The sequence below is a fragment of the Opisthorchis viverrini genome (assembly GCF_000715545.1).
Source record: "Opisthorchis viverrini unplaced genomic scaffold opera_v5_26, whole genome shotgun sequence".
NCBI classification, from domain to species: Eukaryota; Metazoa; Platyhelminthes; class Trematoda; order Opisthorchiida; family Opisthorchiidae; genus Opisthorchis; species Opisthorchis viverrini.
Genome location: NW_008751683.1, coordinates 258,317 through 279,133, shown reverse-complemented (window position 1 = coordinate 279,133; position 20,817 = coordinate 258,317). Strand labels below are relative to the sequence as shown.

The window sequence follows — 20,817 nt, the reverse complement described above, 5'->3', positions numbered from 1 at the left end:
TCATCTATATCCTGATTGATTGGACTTGGGTTCGAGTGAGTCCGACAAGCATTGCTGATATTCCCTCGTGAACTTTCAAGGTAGAAGGTGGATATGATCTGACGAGTATATATCTTTAGGTTCGTTTATTTAGCCACAAACTCATCAAATGAGAAAGGTGAAAATGGAGTTGCCTAGTGTTGTTGAACTTATTCGTCCATATTCTGCTGTGTCCAATTCGGGCTTTGAGTAAACAGGATGATCCCACATTTAAGACAGTTATCGTCCATGAAGGACTACAGAGAGTGAGCAGGAACTTGGTCTATACTGGGGGAAGGACTAAGTGGGTACGATGTCTTAATTGGTGGATGACGGAATTGCTTCTCTTGTGATCAGCTTATTGTTGAGGACCACCTAAGCAAAATGCATTATTCTGACCATACGTAGTTTACTTCTAATAGCAGCAAGCCCATACAAATTGAAAAGTTACAATCTCTCCAACAAACCGTCATATAACTGAGCTTCCCTCATACACAGCAGATGTTTTACCTGTTGAGAATATTTCCATAATAGTGTGGGACAGACTGTTGTGATTCCTAAAGTTTGCGGGCAATTTAAGTACGTTAACCACCACGGCAATCACCAAGTGAACATCTTTTTCAAAGGTACTTTTTGAATTTCCCTCATTTGTTAGTTATTAGGTTATCACGTTCGAATTGCTCTTCTTCTGATGGACACGAATTCTACGTGGTCTTGAAATGAGAATTTTTAAAAGAATTAATTGTGGTAAGGCTGATCGGGACACCTGCTACTTATGGCCTTTCAGTAGTGTAATCAATGTAGCACTTCCGTCGTAGTAATTCTACTGTAATTCTATAGTAATTCTATTTTACCCCTAAACAGTGAGTAGTCAATATATCGATTGTCTTGGAAACTAGGTGACATATTAGATTCTCAAAACGTTTATCGAGGACAAGTATATTATCGGGATGAAGAAACTGGTAGGTGATTTTTTTAATGTGGCAAGGCGACGAAATCAAAACTCTTATGTTCCTCATCATTTGGGATTAACAGATATCAAAAACGTGAATGCGTATTCGACCTTACAGAACGGCCTTGCCTGGTTATGCCTGCGGAAGACAAATCTGGTGCATCTTTCGCTTGTTTAGGTGTCCTGGACAGAATAACAAAAGCTTAAGTTCGAATTCATGTGAGTCTAACAGGGAAACCAAACTGATAAGCAAATCAAAGTGCTCAAGAAAATTCGTACAAACTGGATTCAGGAAGAACATGAGGTTGGCGGGAACTCGATGACTGTGCCTAAGTCCTAAGCCCCAAAAAAGGCGTTACCTGACTGTGGACTGTCAGAGAGTCTTCAGCAATTGTTCAAGCAGTTTCATTAAATAAGCTGTGTTTTTCTTGGAAAATAACCCCAGAAATAAAAATTGATTTATTCCCATAATCAGAAGTACCGGCGGAAATGGGTACATTTCACAACGCCTCGCTTGAGACTAAACGACTAAAACTCCAAATTTCAAAATTCGTTTTCACCTCTCCTTCGCCTCTGTCCAGGTAAACATTTCACTTACAAATGGCAGGGAGAGTGAGATACATATCTCCAGAAACCATGAGTTCCCTGCTGAGCCTGCTGATCACAGTAGGGGATGGACTGAGATGCATACTAAGTAGCTGTTTTTGTAGTGAAATTGTGGGGAGAGGTTGGGGACAAGTGCATTTTCAGTCGAATATTTGCATTCACACGTCGGCCGGATTTCGTTGTTCCCAGACGGTGAAAATAACCAAGAGGATGAATTGAATTTCACTCTTATTCTGTTTTACGGTGATGATGAAGGGTCTACTCATACGTCGCGGAAAGTAATGCAAAACATCGAGGAATAACGACATGCAGATTGTAGGAAAATTGATTCACTTCAATGGCATGGAGTGTTTCAATACAAGCGTACAACTAAACAGCCTGATATTAATATGTGTACTAACAAGGTACACCATAAGGAAGTTAGATTCCTCATGAAATATGCTTTGTAAATTTTAAGACCGTCGGAAGTAAATGTGCAAGTCATCCCCCCTTGAATAAAGCTTTAGAAGAGACGATACGTGACCTATTTCGGACAGTTTAATAAAAAATAACGACACCCTAGCTCCCGTATCGTTACATGACGGGCGAAACTTCAGTGGAATTGATTGATAGTTCATCCAAAAACTATGCGAAACTTTCGATGGAAACAGTTCACCAGATTTTCACTTTAATTTAAGTGACAATGCCACCTGTTGAGTGAAAAGAGCAACCACTGCTTAATGTCAGCCTGTTTTAACGTCTGTGTTTTTCTTCCTTCAAGAAAAGTACTAGTAGTTATTTTCATAAAGAAAACTACTTAGTAGGTTACTGACTGGTTTGTCCTTCTTGGGGCTCATCTAGTAGGCGCCATTCCCGAGTTTCCGTCAGTTTTATATTTTACTGCACCCAAATTGGGTTGATTACGACAAATACACTCACTTGCGAATTAATTTGATTTTCACGGTAGACTCAAGTGAATCTCTCGTTTATCATCTTCAACTAAATGTACTACACAAAAGGCGCCCCATGTTTCAGTTGGTACGATATTCGAGATATCGCAGTATATTTTCATGAAGGAAACTACGCACAAGGTTGCTGAAAACTCTTCGACACCCCACGACCGGTTTTGCCCTTGTTGGGGCTCATCAGGTATGTTTTAGCAAACTATTTGTTTGTGAGTTCAGCCACTGATACTGGAAGACTCAAGTGAGATACTATGTATCCCAACAAAATGGTGCCGTGTTTGTGACTAACATTCATGCACATGTTCATTTATGTTACCTTATAATGTCAACGTTGTTAGTGAAACAGCTGAGTTTGTGTCTGGTTCCGTCTTAAAAGTTCGATCCCAAATATGAATCAGCAGCCAACTGTCTTTCGGAATCACCGAAGATTTCTCCCAAACAGCCATCCGTCGCGTTTTATCGTAAATCTCATAAGTTTTCAAAGTTTAACAGACGTGTTTCGGAAGAAAACGTCGCAGTAGACTAATATGTGAGTTGAAAGTCATAAACAAGTCTTCCTGCCGAATTACCTAATCTTGTGCAGACAAATTGTCTCTCGTTTCATTTCACTCTAACTGGTATTCGTCAGGCACATGAGGATGGATTTGACCTCATGATGTCAGAATTCATTCCTATCCTCACTCCCAATTATTTGCAGGTATCAGTAGCGCGTGGAGCTTACGAATTGGGGTATTATTTTCTTAGTCTAGCACATGCACTGGAATTTTTCAGAAATTTGACTGCCAGTTAATCAGATGCTCCCCTAACTCTTCTCAATCTTTACGACGAACTTGATAACTAACAAACTATGGACCTGAGATTTTGTTAATACTTCCATCCGAGGAAGATTAACTGACGTCTGATTTTTGTGATGGAGATCATTATCTCCCTGAATTCTCCGCCTAAGAATTCTCAACCCTAAAAACTGCTTTTCCGCAACTAGCCGCCTCTTTCTTATATTTAATGTTTGTGAGAACTGCAAGTTTATAGCTTGGCAAATTAAGGCATTGAGTCCTTTTAAACCATCAAGACGAGGCGGGTAATCCCTTATGAGCTGTTATCCAGCTATCGGTCTAGGTACCTGGCATCTTTTCATCCCGTACAACATTCCAAACATTATCCTCTTATGCTCTGAACGTCATCCCGAGATAATTGATTGCTCGAACAAATTTGCTCGCATCACCGCTCCGTTTAACATTTCAGAAGTTTGACAGTCAGACAGTAGCACAAAGTCACAACGCTGACTATGGACGTATTGGCGGGTTGACAGCCGTATTTTGTATTGTGAGGCTCGATCCAGGTTGTTTATCATTCCGTTATGTTTGCAATGTGTGCTTTATAACCAGCTTCTCGCGAACGTGTCTGGAACAGATGATGAAAGGGACAATAGACCCAGTACATTGGGCAAGCTTGGACGTGGAGATAAGTTGGTGAATGTGGTTGATCGATCCATTACATCCACGAGAAATTTCAAAAGTAGGGAAGTGACCAATTACTACCACACCTAGACAGAAGGACAGTTAGGGTCCTCAGCCAAAGCCTTTGACTCAAAAGCCTAATCACAAGGCAGCGGGGTAATGAAACACGTTACCCCAACCTGAAAGATCAGGAGAGTGTGTTCGTCAGACTTCTAACCATTGACCAACCTGGTAGGGGAGCCTCGGCGAGTGTCGTGCAGACACCTCCCAGTATTGCGCAATGGATCACCGTCACACCACGATAACATTCAGTCCCCCGTGATGAACAGTGTTTGCTCGTCGGCTCGCGTGTGTCCCGCGGCGGTTGACTCAAACAGACCAGCAACGAACAGCACCGAACTCTACGACCTTGGGGAACAAGACCAGTTTGTGTAGCACTGTTCTGATATTGTGAAAACACTAAAAAAAGTGAAAATTTTAGTTTTCATCAAATTCAACTGGAATCAAAGGTCAATGGTTGTGCGTTTGCCATGATAAATATCACCTTAGACGCCACACTAAACTCCCCAGACCGCCATAAAAAGCACACCGCAGCTCCTCGTTCTACCTTGTGTACAACATGCGTAAAAAGTCCTACCGACATCAGACAGGCTACGGGACTATACACACAAAGGAGAACACCGGTTTTCCAATTCGAATGGTCTCCTTGGGAACAATTACAAGAATTCTATGACGATAAATGTCTTAGTCCTGGTCAATGTCGAATGAATTCGGTACTTACTCTTCTGGTTGACTTGATTCAATTGACTTGCAGTTACGACGACGCCTACGTCGGTAGAAAGGACGCATTGGGTCCTGTAGCTTCCTGTTTGAAATATCAATTGAAGAAAGCAAGACAAACACATGGTCAGAAACCTAACTCACGGATCTCGAAAAATATCAAAACTACCGACCATTGAGCTGACCCAGGGACATCACTCAGCATTCCCATCCGAGATCCGAAATTGCTGGCGTTTCGTGAGACAATGCGACAAATTGATAAGGCTTCATCAAGCCCATGAACACAGGAAATCTTGACATATCATCAGGCAATTAGTTTACTTACTGGTTTGCTCCGTCCACCATTTTACGCGTGCTTTTAGGCCGTGGACTAATTAACTGGATAAAAATGAAGTGCTTACGTCTCTAAAAGGTTTGTACTTGATGCAACTGGTAGATCGTTTGATCCGAAGGACCACATCACTTAGAAACTACAGACCCAACACTGCCCCCAAAGACACTAGTTTGAGTATGCGGTCAGTTGGAAAGCAACACACTTCAACACCCTACTGGGAGGTATCATTTTATATTTGCTTATGGACAGGGAACTTCAGGTTCAATCATGGTAGGACAAACGAAAATGCCCATCTTGTTGCGACCAATTTATTTTCGGCATGAGGGGAGTGATTCTCTGTACAAAAAGTCAATTTTTCATATCCGTCGGACTGGAAAATCAGGATTTTTTGGTCAAATAAGGAAGACAAATAGATATAGCTTCACATGATATCCATAGGATGGGCGAAATTCTTAATTTGCGATTAACAAAAACTCCACAGTTTTACTACGGAGTGGGAGAGAGCAAAAACAACCACAGGCAAACAAACTAGGGAAAACAGAAAACGTCTCGCAAGCTTGCAGCAGATTCCTTGATTAGGCCACTTGTGCAGGTTGTGTGTATGCGGAATTGGATGACGCAAACTGCGCAGTCGGACTACGACGAACCTGGATTAGTCTGATTAGGACTCATTAGTTATGTGCAGTCTCCAGGACGGAAAGACTTGATCATTCCGATGTTGTTGAACCTCGGGGCTTCAAAATCCAGTGCTTTGTTTTTGAATACGTGTGAAAACACCTCAACGATATTTTTATTCCGGCAGTGCGGTGGTAAAAATAGTACGCGTGTCCGATGTACCTCAGTGGGAGTGAAACTGGTTGCGTGGTGATTGCAGTGGTGTTCGGGTGACCTTCCGAGTACCGCGTGCGAGCAAATGTACCTAAAAGAGTTACGGACCTCAGTAGGATCGTAAACTCTTATTTAAGTTTGATAACCAATGCAGCAGAACATTGGCCACAACATGGTTCTCTCTGGTCTATAACTCCATCATCATCCTCATCATCATCATCATCATCATCATCATCATCATCATCATCATCATCATCATCATCATCATCCTCATCATCATCATCATCATCATCATCATCATCATCATCATCATCATCATCATCATCATCATCATCATCATCATCATCATCATTGATAGCATGAAATCAGTGTTCAGTCTATAACTAGTGACAATTTCACCGCAAATTCATATGAGCCCCCGTCGTTAAAACCAAGTTGGTTTGCAAATGAGAATGTTTCGCGAGTTGAATACAAGTTAGGTCCCAGTGGAACATTTCGTTGACAGGAACTAGTGAGCTTTGCCTACCTGATGAGTCCTAAGAAGGACCGAGCCGGTCGTGGACTGTCGAAGATAATAGGCCTAATTCCAGTATACCATCACCCCGTTACAGCCATTGGCCAAGGCTACCGGTGATGTTAATGTAGCTGGCGAGATTCAACAAAACGCAAAAATTTCAAAATTTGTCCTATGACACGGTTGCCACATATGTATCACCGTGGTAGCAACTGAATTTTGAGCCGTATCATAGAAAGCCCGTTTGCAAAGTCAAGAAATAACGACAGCAAAGGGCGCTGGATAACGGCGACCTACATTTTTACAAACGTTATGTGTTTTCATGTTTATGCTACTTCTGATATCATTATATTCACAGGCATGTGTAGGTGGTCCACGTGATTCACAAAGCCGCATGAAATGGGAATATCGTTAAAATGTACAGCAGAGTCCAATCAAACAGATGATGCCTGAGGTCACTGCACGGACTATGTGCATCGTGAGATCGCTTTTTCTAGGAATCTTGGGGTTGATCTTTCAGTCTCACGGTGCAAGACTATTGTTGCATCTGAAAGTTTTCACTTGCCTTCTTTATCATTGGTATTCGTTGTGAGAAGGATTCAGTGTATGGAAGAAACTCCACAAACAAAGGGTAAAACCACTCTATGGCGGTTGCCATATTAAATAGGCCACTTTCTGTCCCGATTCTGGTCGACTACGATCTTTTTTAGAATGAGTTCCCACATTTCTGGTTGATTTGCTAGAGTAACGTGATCTCATGCCACAATGCCCGTTCTTGGTAGCATGGGGAGATTTCGAACTATTTTTTATTTGCAATTGTGTTTTTCAGGTGAAGAGAATCTCTAGCGAAGAGTCCGCGTTCCCCCTTCGGGTGTTTCATTCTTGCTTGGAATTATCAGTGGCGAATGATCAGTGGTAGCCAACGTAGCTCGTTCTGCTAAATGTAAACATGAATAACATATGAACAGATTTCGCATTTTGATGTAATAGTACAGCTTCTTGAAGGAAATTACTCACAAGGTTGCTGAAAACTCTTCGACAGCTCACGAACGGTTTCGCCCTTCTTGAGGCTCATCAGCTAGGCGCATTCTTCGAGTTCTCATCAGACTTGTTCTACTTGAACCCAAATTGGACTGTTTTCGAGAAATACACTCATTTGCAAATCAATTTGGTTTTCACGAGAGACTCAACTGAATCTCTCGTTTACGATATTCTACAACTGAATGTGCTGGCCACTTCAAGTTTCAGTTGGCACGTTATTCGAGATATCGCAGTATATTTTCATGATAGGAACTCGGGGACTGCGCCTACCTGATGAGCCCCAAGAAGAGCCAAACCGACCGTCGGCTGTCGAAGGGTTTTCAGAAAACTTGTGAGTAGTTTCCTTCACGAAAATATACTGCGATATCTCGAATATCGTTCCAACTGAAACTAGTACAACTTCTGTTCGGTTGTTCAAAGAAACGGCGTCTCTGTCAAATGAGTATGATGGTCAGAATTAGGAAAAAATTGGGAAACCTTAAGGCGGATTTCAAAAAGCCTACACCCAAAACGTATATGGTTCGCATTTCGACAAAACAGATGGGCTCAAAAGAATTTGATGTGCTATTCTCTACTTTGAGTGTTTCCTGAGAAGACCACATATTCGCCAAACAGTTTTCTCTGGTTCGGCCCAGGAGACAACTGGTTGTGTTTCATGCACGCGCCTTAATAGTTATCACGTCCCTACGAGGAAAGAGGATAGTACTGAGAGAATATCCTCGCCGTTCCATAGTAGTCAGATGAGTGGCTGAGTTGAACTGGGTTGAAATCCTGACCTTGCTGAATGGGCTTGAGTGGAAAACACAAGCTGCTTTAATGTTAAATTGAGGTAGTACTAGTTACAGGTGGGAGCGTCTAGGGTACCGACTTTGTGGCGGCGATCTTTTCAGTTAGTAACCTCAAGAGAATCCGCAAAGTCTCCATTGCATTCTGTTTCTAATCAAGCTTTTTTACACCACAGTAGTGTTACAAGATTTTTGTTTGCAAGAATGTGACAAAAGGATGTAAAATACCCGATAAATGGTACACTCTGGACCTTAGCTTTCGCTGCTTGATTTTCGGTCTACTGAAACAAAGACGAGAACGGTGCAAACTTGATTGGTTTGTTACAATTTTGGCACCGGTCACTCAACCTTTCCCAGAAAATGGTTGGTTTCCAATTAATACCTGGTGTAACGGTGATGCTACTGGTGGGAGCATGCGAGTAGTATGTTTTCTCGTAAATCCGCTTTGCGTCTCTTGAAAAGTGAGACCTGTTGCCGAATTTGTGGAGTCGCTTTGTAGCATTTGATAGCATTTGAGCAACAGTCAGTGAATTTCCAAAAAAGTTCAGGAAGACGCGTTCAAAGGGAGGATGGATGTTCAATTTTTGTAAACAAGATGCATATGAAACTTTTGCTTCACTGTCCAATAGTCTTTGACTGTTTAGTTTGCATTTTCTAATAAATAACTCCACAGTGAAGGCCTTCTTCCTTTCAGTCTATACTGGTAAACAGAGAATCACTACACAACTGTTTCATGTTTACTGGAATTCATCTCCCGAATTTCCAGAATGATTCGAAACCATGACATACAGGATAGTAGTTTTGCCCAGAACGGTTGATCAGCAGTGCAATTAACTCATATTTATACGTGACACAACGTGACGTCTAGTTCAGTTACGGAAACCACGTCACATGGTCGCTTATTGACTGACTTTATGACTGACGTCATATCGCCTCATGAAATTATTATTATTTCTCCAAGCTACTAACGCAGTAGTGAGGAAATTTGTTTTTTCCACCAGATCATCACTTTTCTCCAACTTGCTTCCTAACCAAGCAACTCGACTTTCCCTCCACAGTGTCGTGGTTCACGAACCCGGTGCTTATCCAGATTTGGAACGTGAAGGTCTACACGTTGAGCCGGGCAAGTTGAACGAAATCAACTATCAGCCCATTCACTGGCAACGGTTGAACACTCCTCGACACCCGTGTCGCACAGAACGAGTAGATCGTACTCACGAACTTGCCAGCATCACTTCCGACCGACTCCCGAAATCACCAAGTTCAGACTATGCCTATGCCTACACAGATTTGAATGTGTCCTACCGGTATACCCAATCACAATGTATCCATCTTCACATGCAGCTAAATATTATCGACAAATGTCAGTGTCAGTATATTTACAATCCCAGACCAAAGCATCCATCCAAGGAAGTACCCTACTGTGGATCATTTCTATACGAGCAAGACAAAACCTTGGCACTTAGCAAGCGAATCGAATGTCTGAATGCCGGCCCAATGAACACATCGTTAAAACGGATACACGCGGCGACCAAGTGCTTCCCGCTGTGTAACTATTACAGCTACGAAAGTACCATGTCGGTAACAACGTGGCGCACAGAGAACTGGCAACTGCATTGGTTACGTCATTTGAACAACGCATTTCAAGCGATGCAACGAGAACAAGAAGAGAAGGGTCCTGCTTTCAATGTCACAAAGAGTGCAGGCTATGCCAGATGGAAAGAGTATCTGGATAGCCAAAATCTGACTAATGTAAGTTTTGCGAATTGACTAAAATAGACACAGTATTCCAAAGATCGACTCCTTTCAAATTTGCACGTATTATATTGATTACTGGCAAGTATTTCATGTCATGGGAGGTTTTACTTGAATGGTTGTGAGTGACACTGGAAACTGTGGGCCTAAACAATATTGAACTTTGGCATCGTGTGGTGTGCAAGGCATTAGTGCACAGGTTATGTTAGCCGTAATATAATTCAGAAGGTATATGCACTAATAAAAGTTTTCACCATGGTTGACAGTAGTGAGTTGCAACACGTATAAAAATAAGTTCAATGCGAAATGTGGAGCAAGTCAAAAGAGGAATTTATCGTTTGTGAGAGTTCCTTGGTGAAAGTCCGGGCGGCGGGAACGTGTCCTCTCCGCAGTATGGCTGCTATCTGTGTTCCGTAATTGTCCGTGAACTTGTGGAGAGTGGTTGTCCCCCTGCTCCCTGCCCGCGCGCGAGTCTGTGTGTTGACTGTGTTCGGTTTTCCTATGTGTAGCCACGTTTGCGTGTACGTGGGTGTCAGAACGTGAGTTGTTGCTACGCTTACTGGATGGTGCAGACAGTCAATGTCAGATGAGTCACCTTTGTTGTGACGTGTTTGTGAGCGTACAACAAGACTAGTCTGGTGATCCAGTGAGCGATTGTGAGCTGAGCAGTCGAGTATGTGGGTGAAGGGATAGCTATGAGGGCTTCCCATCTAGTTCTTTGTTCGCCTTGAAAGTAAGCCTACAGTGTCCTAAATTGAGATGTGGAACTATTTATTAATAAAACTATAATAGATTATCTAATAGAGACGAGGGAAGTTTGATCATAAAAAATCATTGTTGGGGATGGCGGTGAGAAGCTGTATTGTGCGCTGGACGATACTCGACACAAGGGGAGCAGTTAGGGGACAATGAATTTTAGTTTACTAGCAGGCCACCCCATTCTTCGTTTTCCGGAATCCCATTTGATTTTGTCATGTAGATGTCAATTAGAAGACCGTGAATACATTCCCAAGTAAGTCAACATACATGTATACACCTGCTTTCCGAAAACTACATAGTAACTGAAGGTGTGCGTGAGCATTTCGAGGTGGTTCACTGCGGATTTTTTGCTTAAGATAGCATCTGATGAGCTATTTATGATCATCCAACCAGAATGAGAGCTAATTAGTGACCTGGGTTACGTCTTTGGTCGGGAGATGTTGGGAACAACCATTGAGCTATCCTGAATAAGTCAGGCTCCTGACGAAATTCGGCATCGCTTGAACACCTGTCCCAGGTTACCGACCACGTGTTTGTAACTCGTTATCGATGTAAACTCATCATTATCATCATCATCATCATCATCGTCATCATCATCATCATCACCATCATCATCCGAATCGTCATCATCATCATCATCCGAATCATTATCCGATTCATCATCATCATCATCATCATCATCATCATCATCATCATCATCATCATCATCATCATCATCATCATCATCATCATCATCATCATCATCATCATTAGCATGACATCAGTGTTCAACACCGATGCTTCACTGCTCTTCCAGCAGTTTAGTGCTCAATCAACATGCTTTCTGAACATCGAAACAGGCTGTTTACTTTCAAAGGCCCATGGACATCTACCAAAGCAAAGCATTGCATTACCCATGCATTTATCAGGTACTGGAATTCATCTAGCACAAATAAGTTTAGAGGTAGACAGGTAAAGAATGTAATTTTGTTAACTTACAGTTCACCTGTTTGGAGGAAACTATTCATAAGTTTACTGAATAAAATTAGACAGCACAGCATCGGTTCCGACTTATAGCAGCACATTCAGTTGAGGATATCATAAAAAACAGACCTTCAGATTAGTTCCTCGAACGGGTACATAATCAAATTTCGTACAGTATCACCTCAGGTGGGACACAAGTTTGAGCCTACCTGATGAGTCGCAGGAAAGGCGAAACCGGTCGCAGGTAGTCGAAAGGTTCTCACGACCTCGTGAACAGTTTCATTAAAAAAATGTATTGCCATAGCTCAAATGTCATACAAATTGAACCACTAAGGGACCTCAATGTGGCTAATGAGTTAAGTCTATGAGACGACCGATTTTCATTAATTATTCTACCACTAGGATATGAGACATATCCAGACGTCGCTTCTCGACCCTATTGCTATATTGATTGGTTTATCCCTTTGCTTCGAATGTCTGTTCCTTTTTTGGTGTTTGTTATAAGTTCGGTCAACCGAAGGTCTTTACATCCTTTCCGAGTTTTGTCAACTTTTATTACATTTCTGGATCATTTTGGAGAGAAGATAAAAAACTTAACCACAACGCTTTCCAGATAAAGCCTTCCACTAAAACCCTGTAGTTTTTTAGCTACCTAGCATCCCCCGTGTGTCGAAAAAAATTTAGAATATTTATTTGAAACCCACATCATCATACATGTTTTCTTCTCTGCAGATTCCAACCAATGATCTGAAAAAGCTAAATCTCGAGGGGAGCAACTTCGCCTATGTGGTTTTGAGACGGCGATCGCAAGATTTGCAGATCAACAAAGAGAAGCTTGTTCTAAGCATCAGCGTACTTCTCAGTCGTATTGGTGGATTGTGTTCCCTGACGATTGGACTCACTGCGGCTTTTGTCGTGGAACTGATTGAGTTCACTTATTTATTGTGCACTGACCAAGGGCATTCGGCGAATAAACCCTCAGACCTGGCACCAATGAAGTCACCAATCACGGTGGACGCACCGGCACCTATCGTCACGAACTATGACCACTCAGATTGCTTGCTAAAGTCGGATCCAACCAATCGTGGTCGGATTACAGCCGATCAATATGGCTATCACGAATCGAGTTGTTGAGATAACCAATCATTCTGCTTCCAAGTTAATTCGTGAGGAAATTACCTGAGCTGGTTCATTTCCTTCGGGTTTGTGAATACAAGCGGATGCTATGCGCAACAATACTGTACACACATACACTCGATATACTCCTTTCCAATCATGACAGTTTCGAATAGGGTAGGTTCCGGGACGTCATTGCAAGATTAGAATACCGCTCAGATTCTGGGTTAACTATTGGAAAGATTTCCCACGAGGTCACCGTAACGTACACATTATCTTTTTTCATCCTTGTGAGTGTATATCCGTCATCATTTAAATTTGTGGATTTCCTGTCACAGTGTGTTAAACAGATGTTGATGTTAACAGCAACGGCTGTTGTGACAACAAGCCTTCGTCCTGTGTGCAAAGATTATTATCGCAAGGTGATTGTTTTTGTTTGTTTATTCCTCACAGTGCTTCGGAATCGGAAAAAGAAGGCGGATGTTCACACAAGTGTAACGTCGGCGCAGTTGCTCTTTCCGAGAAAACAGACTTATCGTTGACTGGATTAGGGATATCAAACGCTTTTTGTTTCCAGATTCTGTGAAAGCCACGGTGTTTGTTGCAGAAGAAACATCCTTTCCTGAAATACCAATCTTCATTCACTATGCTGGATCGATCTTGATGCTTTTCTGACCATTGTTGTTGACTAAGTATCCATGATGGTTTCTATGCCGGTACCTTCTGATAGGTGAATTAGAGGAAATAAAGTTTTCGGACTTTTGTACGTGGGGAATGTAAAGTGCTGCATCAAGACCGGGTGGGATCAAACCCAAACCTCACGCTTGCAGACGAGCCAATTAACATGGTAGATAAATGTGTGGATCTGCGCAGTTGTATAAGTTCCCGTAAATTGGCTGGAGATCAGATATCTACTCGAGTCAGGAAGGCCTTGGCAGTTTTTCCCAACCTCAGACACCTATGGCGCCGACGTGATGTGAGTTTGTCTGTCAAGAGTAAAGTTTACACTGCGGAGCCGTGATCCATACTGATTTGTAGATTAGGGACATGGGCTCTACGCGCAGAGGGCATGTGGAAGATGCCCATCGACGTCTCCGAAGCATTGAAATGGCCTGATGGGTACATCAGATTAGCAATGCTGAGGTACGCCAAATGGTTTTAAGATGAAGGAGCTCTCCCAAAATACAAAAATTGCCCAATCCTCGTAGGTTACGACAGTCAGAACGTGTAATCCACATGCCAGAGTACCGTCTGCCTCATAGATCTCTTTTTGTCCAATCATGTACCGACTGTAAGCAACCAAGAAGTAAGCAGTCTAAGATCTAGCAGCGAAGTATGGAAACACTAACCAGTAAACAATCACTTCAAAAACTGCTGCCTCCCTAGATAGGGACGCCGGGACTCAACTCACGAATGATTAATGTCACTCACAGAAGGGGCCCAATCGCGCGGCCGGTGGCGTTCGTGCATCAAAGCTGTCCCCTTCGACGCGTAGCTATCCAATTCCAAACCTAACCAAATATGCCATCAACTCCACTGTTTGGCTCTATAGCCCATGATTCCCCACATTCTTGTGGTCGAAACTGTAGCAGCTGAAACCATTGTACCCACAGTACACAGTGTACAGCTGGTTAACTAAACTGAACTGAATGGATCTAGCTTGAATCACCCGATATTATACGTCCGTCACATTGCCAAATTGTATGTTTTTCTCGGAGGAACTGGTGAATGATAGCCGAAGTCCAAGGAAAAACGGCTTTTTCAGGTGATTTTCCGGGAAGCTGGAAGGATGAAAAATTTGAATTTCAGTTTCCGTTCGTCGCTCTTGGTGATTGTCGAAGTTTGTTCAAGAAAATTTCTCGTGATTTTATGGTCAAAAGTTTGATCTTGCATGTGGTATTCTCCATTAAAGGTGCACCAAAATGTTGGATTTCGTTAATTCTACAATCTGGTGGCGCGGGATGGATATCAGAGCAAACCCCACAGCCTTCGAAACCAATGGCCATGACTGCGAAGTTTGAAGAAAAATAGAACCAAGAGTAAAGCTGTGGAGAGGTAAAGAGTCACCTTTGATTTCTTCCAATACCAACCTCCAGAGGAACCCTGAACCGTGAAGGACTCCTCGGATTACTGAAACTACGAACAAGCAAGCACATGAGAGGAGCATGGATTCGCAGCACCAGTAAGCATCCGGGCGATTCGAAGTGATCTGCAAACGAGATGCTGAACTAATTCAACAATCGTGGGTGGTGGCCTGCACACTTCGTAATCAAGATCGTGCCACTTAGATGTTGCTGTGTGCACAAAGAGATTGGAAAGTGTTCTTTGATTTGGCTGATCAAGTCGTTTTCTTTGTGAAAGTTCCGAAATCGCAGTACAGACAATTAATTCTCACTTGAAGCGTTCCATTCAGAAATCTTTTCTTGGGGGGACTGAATTCTTCTCCATATTCCTGACTTCCTGCTGCGCCTAATTCGCCCAACTTGTTGATCATATCAAAATGCCAACAATAGCCAACTGTAAATATGACTAAATTTACAGCCTTCCTTGTTAGCTCGGTAATTACGTGACAAAAACTCGAATGGTCAACTCTCGAATAAATGACAGTGTCTGGAATTGTCTCCGTAGGTCAGAGTTCCGGAATCTCTGTGTTAGGGCGCAAATGGTGCGTGTCCGGCCTTATCAATTAGGGATGTCATCAGTCGGGCTGGACCAGATTTAACACTGCCGAAATCGACTCGCCCAAACAGCCGTCCGGGTATCATACACTGGGTGCGTCAACGAATGAATTCTCACACAAAAACTTATTGTATGATAAGTTTAATGTAGGGACAGACGTCAACTCGTTGACAACGTTCGAAAATTCGGAGCATCATAGACAGTGAAAAAAAAGTAAGATGAAAACTGAAACTGACCCTCTCTTTGAATTTGTCAGATTTTTTGACAAAAAACCCCCTGGAGTTTCCACTCCCGTTACACCGTCATCTGTAAGCAAGAATTTCATAGGTATATGGTTACAAGAGTGTTGTAACTAACTACTGCCCCAGCTCTGGTACCCTAGTGTCGGAAAAAGACTCACTAACAAGGAAAACAACGGCTTTATTGCAAACAGGCGAGTGCAAAAGTAACGTAGGTCCTCGCGTCATTTAAAGCACACTTTCGACATTGATCCACGCTACCTGATCTGCGTTGGGTGAACACTCGTCATCATTAACAGTACTAGTGTTCCAGGCCTGAAAACTCGTCATCATCGGCCGTTGTTGAATTGATTGTCCACTTGGATGTTTAATCGGAAAGTGGCTTTTGTGGCCTAGATGCATAACGATTTCCGTAGGGTATGAGTGTCTCAGAAGGTTTCGGACATTCTGGGATGATTTTCAGGAATCTAACCTTCTTGACAAACGGTTATATGGAGATGTCTTCGCGAATACGTCGACGCTTTTGTTACCTGTTTTATCACTCAGAGATCTTCAAAACATCCGAAAATATAAAATGTGCTACCTTAAACAACGTTTTACGTTGCTTTGTGGGAATCTGTGAATTTTACTTGTTCCTCAGGGTTTATTGTCCAGAACAAGGTTTGTCTTGATGATCCTTCACCTATTATGTCAGTTTCGCGCGTATCGAAGTGTGAAACAGTCGTAGTGATTGAGTAGGTGCCATCATCGGAACCCGGCCATTTCTGATCGCATTAACCTAATTGAGTGACGTTTCCTGTTCACAGAAGTATCTCTGATTGAATTGCTACCAGCAAAACCCCCCGTTCTAACTACAAAGTCATCATGTATCAAAGTGGAGCCCTTTGCTTACCGTGGTTGGCTAGAGGATTACTAGCTGACTTCGGTGACACATGATAGACATCGAAGGATTTACAGTGTTGCAATTTTTGGGTTTTGCGGGATAGGCATTTTGTTCATAGCCACACCACTTTCGTTTGAACGGCCGTGTTCCTGCTCTGGCGTAATTATTCCGGTGAGTCCACACCAAAGAGAAGCACTGGACTCTAGTTTCGCTCTTATTAGAGCTCATCAGCAGTGCATATCTAATAGCCGTGCATGGATTTGAATCCCGGGTATGTGACATGCGAGGCGAGCGTGTAACCACTACTCCACCAACGCACGCCAGACGCATCTGAACTNTGATGAGCTCTAATAAGAGCGAAACTCGAGTCCAGTGCTTCTCTTTGGTGTGGACTCACCGGAATAATTACGCCAGAGCAGGAACACGGCCGTTCAAACGGGGGTGGTGTGGCTATGAACGATTTACAGTATTCTTTATAATCCACTAAAAGAATCCTTCTAGATGAATTCACAAGAGGCAGAAATCGACGTGACAATATCGACTAGACTTTCCCGAACAGTTTTGTCCAGCCTGGAGTACGCTCCTTCAAACAGGAACTACTTAGCTGATCCAGTTTGTACTGGCTCTTAAGGATACCATTTTGTCGTCAACCTGGCATTAACCGGCTGGCTGATAGCTCTATTGGTGCATCTTCAGTCCGAAATTCCCATGTCAGTGCCAAATCCCTCTCAGGTACATTTTCACTCGGCATGGAAACCTGAATCGGAATCGAGAGTAACCGTCTAATGTTCAATGCCCTCGATATGCAATGAACTCAAGTGAAAGCAAGCAGTTGGACCAACCTATCGACACAACTAAGACATTGGGCAAACCAATCATATCGCCCAAGCACAACTACGTTCGGCTCTTCAAACATGATAATTCGAGTGCGTCTAGCTTGCTTTGGTGTTAGGACGTTTGCCTGGTATTTCAGATGCCTGGAGTACAAACCCTGCAACGGCTAAGGATACGCACTACTGACGAGCTCAGTAGGAACGAAAGGCGAGTCTAATACTTCTCTCCGCTTTGGTTTGGAGTGGGAGTAATTGGGTTAAAATAAGCGAGACAAATCTTGTAACCATACACAACCTATATTATATATATGTCGAGTTTCTAAAAATAGCGGGGTTGTGAAACCCTGTTACTATTTGCTAAATTAGCTTTATTTGCTTATGTGACCTAGCAAAGCAGCGTATCGCAGCTGGTTTATATTTTACGTTTTATTCCGTTTTTCTGGCCAGTCATATATTCATGCAAATTCCAACACCTTGTAAAAATCGCGGTCCACTAATGCATTATGAAATGTCACGGTATTTGTTAGGCGATGAAATAGGGCACCGCAAGGTCTAGACCAATTAGAGTTTTAGTAACCTTTGTCATCGATTTTAATACCCAAGTACTAATGAACTGCCCCACAGCCAGCTGCAAACACAAAAGGGAAACTGTCAGTGTTGGACTTCAATACTTGTCAAAATAAGCGCTCTCTGGTTACTTCGTTTGGATTGATTTTGTTCGAGTGAAAGTTAAACACTCGTGAAGCTTTTGGAAAAAGAACGGCGATTGCTAGTCGTATATACATTACATTACCGTAGTCCGTCTGAACCTGTGTTCGTGAGTACCCCTTTATAAATCAAAAATATAGCCACTCTGGTGTAGTGCAGTTCCGGGTGAATGCAACAATTTAATTTGTGACTTTAAACAGGTGAAGTATATGGAAATTGTGAAATGTACCACAGGGAGATAAAGTAAAACATAAAGGAAGCTACTCACATCTGTTCGACAGCCCACGACCGGTTCAAGTAGAACATAAGGTTGACGAAAACTCGGGGCTGCGCCTACCTGATGAGCCCCAAGAAGGGCGAAACCGGTCATGGGCTGTCGAAGAGTTTTCAGCAACCTTGCGAGTAGTTTCCTTTATGAAAATATACTGCGATATCTCGAATGTCGTGTCAACTAAAACAAGAGGCGGCCTGTATGCAACACATTCAGTTTTAGAATATCATAAATGAGAGATTCAGTCGAGTTTCTCGTGAAAACCAAATTGATCTGCAAATGAGTCTCGAATAAAGTGAAACCTTTCCATTTACAGCTATGGACTTACGCAGTTTTGCGTTAGATTTACCGCGACTCGAGATGATTAAATTTTCTCTTTCGTGACGAACAATCACCTGGTAGAGGTGCAAATTCCTGAGGGTTCGCAACTAATCGTCGCCATCCTGTTTCGCATAATTCGCCAGAGTGTGGGCACCCACTGATGATTCAAGCGCGCCGTAGTCCAAAACTGTCAATCGTTCGGAAAAATCCTACAGCCTTGCTGGTATGATTTTGAGTGATGGTGATAAGATTGACGCTTCAGGCCAGAAATCCCTAGGTTTCAGGGTTAGTGATCTCATGTTACCTCAAGTTTGAAACTATGCCATCCAAGGTGGATAGTGTGTCTGTGTGGAAGAACTGCTACACATGTTTTTAACCTATGACGCTTTGTGAATAACCTCCATTCGTACTCAAATATCTGTGGCGATTGAGTCAACTACTTTCATTTGGTTTTAACTGGAAACTCAGCTGAATCCAAGGTGAACCACTCTTTTATGAAATGCTCCAAGTGATTTCAGTGATAAAATTGATGACATCAGCTCTACGGTTAGATTTGGTAAAAAGGACGAGTTTAGTGAGCATGCATGTACGACAGAAAGCAGAAAATCTATCTTTAGGCGTTACGTCACCTTGAAAATCCGTTCACAGGATTGTGCACCTGCCCATCATGTCCTCACGCAATCGCACCTGCCCGTTATCTATTCCTTACTTCAGGTGAACCCATTTCTTAGGACTGGCCTTCTTCACCCGACGTCCATTCGTCTCCCCATCGCGTGCAAATCACATTCTGTCTGAGGAGAAGCACCCTCTTTCATGTAGCGACGCAAATGTTTCCATCTCCGGATGAGTTTTCCTTTCATTATCGTGTTTGTATGCTGGTGGTCCACATACAAGGCGTAAAAATTCAAGTTCGAGTCAAACAACACAAAATTTTCTAATCTGGATTTAGGATTCTTGAATTTTCAATTACTGATCAAATGAAACACGTAGGACTTTGGTCATATTAAGTATGTCCCGGCTCCTAACCAAAATCCTCAGGTCACACATTTGCTAAGATTGGCGAGAGAGGTCATATCTTATTCGCAATTCTTCTACAATCCTGTTCAATCACCATGATTCCCCTTGTGAATCAACGGTGAACTGCGGTAAATTTCCTTGTTATCTGGCCACTCATAAGTAACGTGACTTACACCTTTGTTTTGTTTCCTTGCTGCTCGTTCCCCCCCCCGTTATTCCTCAGTAACTGATGTTCAGTATTTTTTGCCCGTCCGCCATTGCTTGCAAGTTCGTCCCGACTGCACCTATTTCCTAGCGTTTACTCCGACGGAAAAGTGGACCGACCGGGTATAGAATCCAGAACCCCCGGACAGCAGACAAGCACGCCATCCACCACACCAATCTTACGCCTAGGGTGATCTATTATTTTGTATAACCCATTTACCGCACCTGTCAGATAGCCTTTGGCGAGATTTGTTTTAAACGGACGAAACCGCGTAATCCGATTTGTAACGTGACACGAGCTGCCACGTCGCGCCGCCGACCGAAAGACAGTCCCTCACATCCTGAACGTACTGATTCCTGCGCCGTTATCTCTCTATACGTCCACCTCATACTGTCAGACTACCCCCATATGTATGTCTGTACATAATGCGTTGCTTACCTGTTGTTGCTTCTAGAAAGCCCTACTGCGTAAGTGACTATTTTCCGCTCCTACTGATTGCGTCATTATTGAATGTACGTTTGCTTAATTCGCGATGCTTATTAACCCGTTTGTCCGTAGAACCAGTTCCTGTCAGTCCTCAACACATCATCTGCTGCCCGTGTCTGACTGCTCCTATTGATTACTGGCTACGAACTGCGTATAATCTAATAGCCGCAATCGTCCTGTGAGATCCACTGCCGCCCGGATCTTACAGTGGCTTTACGGGAACAGCCATTTCCTATTTCGCAATCGTACCGGTCGCATCGTTCTAATTTAACTCAGTCGAGTGACGCTGATAGCACTCACTTGTGAAGGTATCGCAGAATGGA

The 20,817-nt window shown here is 42.8% G+C and overlaps 1 protein-coding gene across 1 annotated transcript in view; it reads left to right on the top strand.

Annotated features, from left to right (window-relative positions):
- Positions 1–13,628, top strand: part of T265_02251 (hypothetical protein) — a gene marked incomplete at both ends in the record, with an annotated part of 85,334 nt that extends 71,706 nt beyond the window's left edge. Inside the window, 2 exons of the mRNA XM_009166455.1 lie at positions 9,261–10,011; positions 12,469–13,628. Coding sequence (XP_009164719.1) covers positions 9,261–10,011; positions 12,469–12,870 — 1,153 coding nt within the window. The remainder of the gene's footprint in view (positions 1–9,260; positions 10,012–12,468) is intronic.
- Positions 13,629–20,817: the final 7,189 nt, after the last annotated feature.